Genomic DNA, 6455 nt, shown 5'->3' with positions numbered 1-6455 from the left:
GGCAAGGTACAGTAGGGCATGAGAGACGAGATGGCTCACGGGACTCAGGGTGCCTCCGCCTATCATGCCCTACTCCTTCTCGTGGGAGCTTGGAATCCTGATGGTGCCGGTGGACGTCAGGTTGATGATGGATCCATCCTATGACGAGCCGGCGACATCCACCATGACGCTGTTGCGGCGCCCGAACTAGTGCACCAAACAGGGCGCCGGAGAATGCGACTCCGCCTAGCAAACGTCCACCCCGAGGGTTGCCGCCGCCTCCCGTGCCCACTGCCTCGCATGGCACCCACGATGCGTCCTCCGCCTCGGCACGCCGATGGAGCGGTTACGCATCTGTCACCCCACTCGGACGCCAGACGGACCGCACCGCCTCCGGTGAGGTAGCAATGACACACCTAGCGGCGCATCCATGCGTCATTTGGGCAGACGTAATGGATTCCCGACGGAAGGAGTCCGAGCGTTGCCGTCAGGCGGCCTTGTCCCGGGAGCGATGGAGCGCAAGCCAGACGGTCGTCCCCTCCTCGGGGCTGCGTGGAATGAGTTCGGGTCGACGGATCTGGAGGTTTAGGGCTCGGATCTGTTGCCCGCCATCCAGAGAAGGCCGAAGACTGCCGGATGGTAGCTTGGGGGCGGAGTGGAGCAGATGGGAGTGGCTAGGGTTTTGTCGGAGGAGCGGATGGTGAGGAATATATGTGGGTCGGGTGGGCCAGCATGGGACGGATCTAACATCGCGGATGCGCCCGATCAACCCTGTACCCGTCTCATATTTGAATTGAATATGAGAGGTGTCGGTCAGCCTGGACGTTTGAGGGGAATTTAAAGCACTCGACTGAGTTGATTTTTTTTACCAGTCACTGACCGGGCCGTCCGTCCGGACGTATGAGGAGGGTTTGGAGGCGCCCGGCTGTAGTCCCCCCTATTCCTTTCTTCTTCTTCTCTTTTTTTCTTCATTTTCCTCTTCTTAATTATTTTTTTCGACATCCCCCCTCATGTCATGTCCGACGTCCCTCCTCATCACATATCCGACCCTTATTTTTTTCCCTCTCCTTCTTTTTCTTCTTCTTCCTTCTTCCTTTTTCCTAAAAGTACAACAAACCTAAAATGCACTAAATCAACTAACCTAAAATGCACTAAACTAAATCGATATCTACTAATTACAACCTAAATAATACATATATGAACAAAACAATTCATCATTCATCTCATTATGTACATCCATGCATAAATATGAACAAACAACATCATATATATCATCATCTATGAACAAAAAAAGCATAATATGAACAAAAATACTTGTATGAACAAAACAGAGAGGAAAAGGGGGGCCGGCCGCCGGACCGAACGGGGAGGGGCGGCGCGCACCGTCGGGGTAGGGCACAGGCGCGGGGCGGCGCGTTGACGGCGAGCTCGGGGCAGGGCGGGGGCGTGGGGCGGCGTGGCGACGGCGAGCTCGGGGCAGGGCGTAGGGGCGCGGTGGCCGTCATGATATTGAAGAAGGATGGTGGGAACACCAGCTCGAAACTGACAAGACTTTGCGCCACATCACTCCTTAGCCTTGGTATGATTTCTGGATCGATCACCTTCTGAGAGATTGCATTGAGGAATGCACATAGCTTCACAAGGTTCTTCGTCACGTGCATTGTGTCGATCGAAGAGCGGACCTCTAGGTCTTTCAAGTAGGGTAGGTCCCAAAATATAGATTTCTTCGTCCACATGGGTGCGCGTCCCTCAGTGTCCTTCGGAACAGCTAGTCCGCCGGGACCCTTTCCAAATATTACGTGTAAATCATTGACAATAGCAAGTACGTGATCACCGGTACGTATGGCGGGCTTCTTCCGGTGATCTGCCTCGCCTTTGAAATGCTTGACTTTCTTTCGACATTGATGGTTGGTCGGAAGAAATCGACGATGGCCCACGTACACATTCTTCCTGCATTTGTCCAGGTATATACTTTCGGTGTTAGCTAAACAGTGCGTGCATGCGTGGTATCCCTTGTTTGTCTGTCCTGAAAGGTTACTGAGAGCGGGCCAATCGTTGATGGTTACAAACAGCAACGCGTGCAGGTTAAATCCTGTCTGTGCTCATCCCACGCACGTACACCGTTTCCATTTGGCAGCTGTAAAAGTTCTTCAACTAATGGCCTTAGGTACAAATCAATGTCGTTGCCGGGTTGCTTAGGGCCTTGGATGAGAACTGGCATCATAATGAACTTACGCTTCATGCACATCCAAGGAAGAAGGTTATACATCCATAGAGTCACGGGCCAGGTGCTGTGATTGCTGCTCTGCTCCCCGAAAGGATTGATGCCATCCGCGCTTAAAGCAAACCATACGTTCCTTGGGTCACCTGCAAACTCATTCCAGTACTTTCTCTCGATTTTTCTCCACTGCGACCCGTCAGCGGGTGCTCTCAACTTCCCATCTTTCTTACGGTCCTCACTGTGCCATCGCATCAACTTGGCATGCTCTTTGTTTCTAAACAGTCGTTTCAACCGTGGTATTATAGAAGCATACCACATCACCTTCGCAGGAACCCTCTTCCTGCGGGGCTCGCCGTCAACATCACCAGGGTCATCTCGTCTGATCTTATACCGCAATGCACCGCATACCGGGCATGCGTTCAAATCCTTGTACGCACTGTGGTAGAGGATGCAGTCATTAGGGCATGCATGTATCTTCTGCACCTCCAATCCTAGAGGGCATACGACCTTCTTTGCTGCGCACGTACTGTCGGGCAATTCGTTATCCTTTGGAAGCTTCTTCTTCAATATTTTCAGTAGCTTCTCAAATCCTTTGTCAGGCACAGCATTCTCTGCCTTCCACTGCAGCAATTCCAGTACGGTACTGAGCTTTGTGTTGCCATCTTCGCAATTGGGGTACAACCCTTTTTTGTGATCCTCTAACATGCGATCGAACTTCAGCTTCTCCTTTTGACTTTTGCATTGCATCCTTGCATCGACAATGACCCGGCGGAGATCATCGTCATCGGGCACATCGTCTGGTTCCTCTTGATCTTCAGCAGCTTCCTGTAATGCCCCGGGCACACCCGCCGGTGGTCATTACTCCTAGCGCGATCTAGACTGGCCCCACAGATCAATACTAGTCTTTTCTGCACACTTTGTCCTCACTCGTGCGCACCCGGGAGCAACTTCCCGGTCGGTCACCCATCCTGAAACTACTCCAAGCTAAGCACGCTTAACTTTGGAGTTATGTCCGAATGGACTTCCGGAAAAGAAGGAATTCCTTATTGATATGAGTAGTCTATCATCCCTATTAAGTCAGGCTATCACATACACCCCCACTCAGAGGAACCGACGTCCTCGTCGGGCCACAGGAACGTTCCCTCTTGGCACATACGTCTGTGCTTCCAGTCCGGCATATGTGCCATGCCGTGTGCCACGACGGGTCACAAACGTCATGCACAACATGACCGCGCGCCTATCCGCAAACGTCTGTGTAACCGCGAGGGTCGGCTCTGATACCAACTTGTAACGCCCCGGACACACCCGTCGGTGGTCATTACTCCTGGCGGGATCTAGACTGGCCCCACAGATCAATACTAGTCTTTTCTGCGCACTATGTCCTCACTCGTGCGCACCCGGGAGCAACTTCCCGGTCGGTCACCCATCTTGAAACTACTCCAAGCTAAGCACGCTTAACTTTGGAGTTATGTCCGAATGGGCTTCCGGAAAAGAAGGAATTCCTTATTGATATGAGTAGTCTATCATCCCTATTAAGCCAGGCTATCACACTTCCCCCGTTGCAGCATCACCGGACACATCGTCTAGTTCCTCTTGATCTTCAGCAGCTTCCGCCGTTGCAGCATCACCGTATTCAGGGGGCACATAGTTGTCATCGTCCTCTTCTTCTTCGCCGTCTTCCATCATAACCCCTATTTCTCTGTGCCTCGTCCAAACATTATAGTGTGGCATGAAACCCTTGTAAAGCAGGTGGGTGTGAAGAATTTTCCGGTCAGAGTAAGACTTCGTATTCCCACATTTAGGGCATGGACAACACATAAAACCATTCTTCTTGTTTGCCTCAGCCACTTCGAGAAAATCATGCATGCCCTTAATGTACTCGGAGGTGTGTCTGTCACCATACATTCATTGCCGGTTCATCTGCGTGCATTATATATAATTATGTGTGTCAAAAGTAAGAAAATTAGACAAGTATCTATGTAAAGTAAGAATTTTTTTTCTTTCAGAAAGACGATAAGAACAAGAGGCGCACCACGGTGGTGCCGGCGACGAGATCGGCACGGGCGATCTGGGCGTGACGGACCGCTAATATAAACCTAGACAAATCTCGGGAAAAATGGAGCTCGGAGGTCGAGATTCGAGAGGAGAAAGCTTAACTAGTGTGGCTCGGGCATTTCATCGAACACCTCATGTGCATAGGAGGTGAGCTAGAGCATCCAATGCCCTCCCCCTCGCCGGCCAGCAAAAAACAGAGCACTGTGGAGTGCTCTGCTGCGGTGATGGGGTATATATAGGAAACTCATTTGTCCCGGTCCGTGGCTGGAACCGGGACTAAAGCTCCCTAGTCTGTCCCGGTTCGAGCCACGAACCGGGACCAATGGTTGTGGGCCAGGAGCGAGGCCCATTGGTCCCGGTTCGTGCCTAGAACTGGGACAAATGGGTCCACACGAACCGGGACCAATGCCCACGAGGTCCCGGCCGGCCCCGTGGGCTCACGAACCGGGACTAATGCCCCCCATGGGTGCCGGTACGTGCCAAACCGGGACTAATGGGCTGGCCAGGCCCGAACGAAAGCCCTGCTTTCTACTAGTGAGAGGATGTGGGACCTCAGCTAGGGACGACGACTCGCAGCCGCGTTGGGGAGATGGGAAGCAACCGCCTGAGGAGATCGGCGAGCGCACCGGTTGCCATGGACGGGGGCAGGGCAGAAGGTCCCTGGTGGCTGTCCCCTGTTGCGTGGCAGGAGCGAGCTCGGACCTCGGAGCGCGGATCGATGCGGCGGAACGGCGACTGATGCCGACGAACTGGAGTTGCCGAGGATGAGGCCACGCAAGCCGCATCATCCAGACGAGGCAGCGCACGGCGCCACACCGTGGTCCATGGGGAATCATCGGAGGAGCTCTAAGGCGAGGACAACGGGACAGCGGCGAAGGAGAGGATGTGCCTGAAGGATGGATCTGCATTAAGGAATCACAGGGTATCGGGATCAGGTGAAAAATAGTGGGTATGGGAAGACGGATCTCGGCATCCATGCAAACGTGGCGGCGGGAGAAAGAGAGGAGAAGCGATAGATGAAGAAGATGGAAATGACATGTAGGTCCGGATTGTCAGTGAGAGAAACGAGTGATCCCGACCGGGATTGTGCTTACAAACAGTTCTAGGGTTGGCATAGGGTTGAAAACGACTAGGATTACAAAGGATGGGTTACAGATTTCAGGGATTCGAAGGTGAGGGTTCATTTACGACGAACCCTACAACCTTAAGGTTTAAATCAGACTTCACTCTTCGTTGTTTTCGGAATGTTGAAGAACGCCAACTTCGCCACTTCCGCACATAAGAATTCTTAGTTACTTTTCATGCGGTCGTGCTTGCTTTCATAAGAAACCGGGAAATTCCGAACAAACTCGGCATTGGCCGGTTCAAGAGAGATGTGACAGATGTCTGAAACAAGAGGTGGCATGCATAGACTGGGTAGTATAGTACTCACATACTAGTGGAAGCACATATTAAATTACTCCCTCCGTCTTAAAATTCTTGTTTTAGATTTGTCTAAATACGGATGTATCTAGTTACGTTTGAGTGTTAGATACATTCGTGTCTAGACGAAGCATACTAGGTAAGCAACTAAGCATGTCCTGTGGATGAAGTCTATGGACTGTATACATAGTTAATGAACTGTAATCAGCTGTGACGATCCAATCAACAAATGTGACCTGGTCGACTTGCCAATTCCCTGCTAGCTAATTAGGAGTGGCCGGCTGCGTGGATGAATGGTGCGAAGAGATCAAGCCACATTTCGTTTTGACAGGTCCGTGTGGGTACACACTAGGTCCAAACCAGGCCCTGCCCGCTGAGAGTTGGTTTTCTATATTGGTTCGGTCACTGCCTACCAATCCTTCTTCTTCCAAAGAGATCGCGTCAACTCGAAGTCTTGGTTCGGGCTGGGTCCAGGTCCATTGTGTATCTCCTGGCAGTCCAAAACGTATGTTTTGACACGCCATGTGTGGGAACCGAGCAGAAAGAGCATATTTGCAATACGAAACCAATCCAAAACGCATGCACGGGACAAAGAAAAAACAAATAGAATCGATAAAATTCCATCTTGAAGTAGGTGTCTTTTTTGACCTGGTGGAAGAAATAGACCTTGCCCGACCTGCTCTCGCGAGCCGAACTGCGAACCCTAGCGGCGCCGCCTCCAGCCCACTTCTTGGCCCCTCCCCCTTGCCGCAGCCGGAGCGCACCGCCTGGCCAAGCC

The 6455-nt window shown here is 51.9% G+C and overlaps 1 protein-coding gene across 1 annotated transcript; it reads right to left on the bottom strand.

Annotated features, from left to right (window-relative positions):
• Nucleotides 1-992: 992 nt before the first annotated feature.
• On the bottom strand, nucleotides 993-4105 carry LOC141028206 (uncharacterized). The gene is made up of 4 exons (XM_073506073.1): nucleotides 3779-4105; nucleotides 2328-3004; nucleotides 1581-1929; nucleotides 993-1079 (listed from the first exon to the last, which is right to left on the bottom strand). Exons 1-4 carry the CDS (start codon nucleotides 4103-4105, stop codon nucleotides 993-995), a joined length of 1440 nt encoding a protein of 479 aa, XP_073362174.1.
• Between the last annotated feature and the right edge of the window lie 2350 nt (nucleotides 4106-6455).

This window comes from Aegilops tauschii, unplaced genomic scaffold (assembly GCF_002575655.3).
Source record: "Aegilops tauschii subsp. strangulata cultivar AL8/78 unplaced genomic scaffold, Aet v6.0 Super-Scaffold_267, whole genome shotgun sequence".
Lineage (NCBI taxonomy): Eukaryota > Viridiplantae > Streptophyta > Magnoliopsida > Poales > Poaceae > Aegilops > Aegilops tauschii.
Note: the sequence above shows the minus strand (reverse complement) of the source record. Positions and strands in the feature narration are given on the sequence as shown.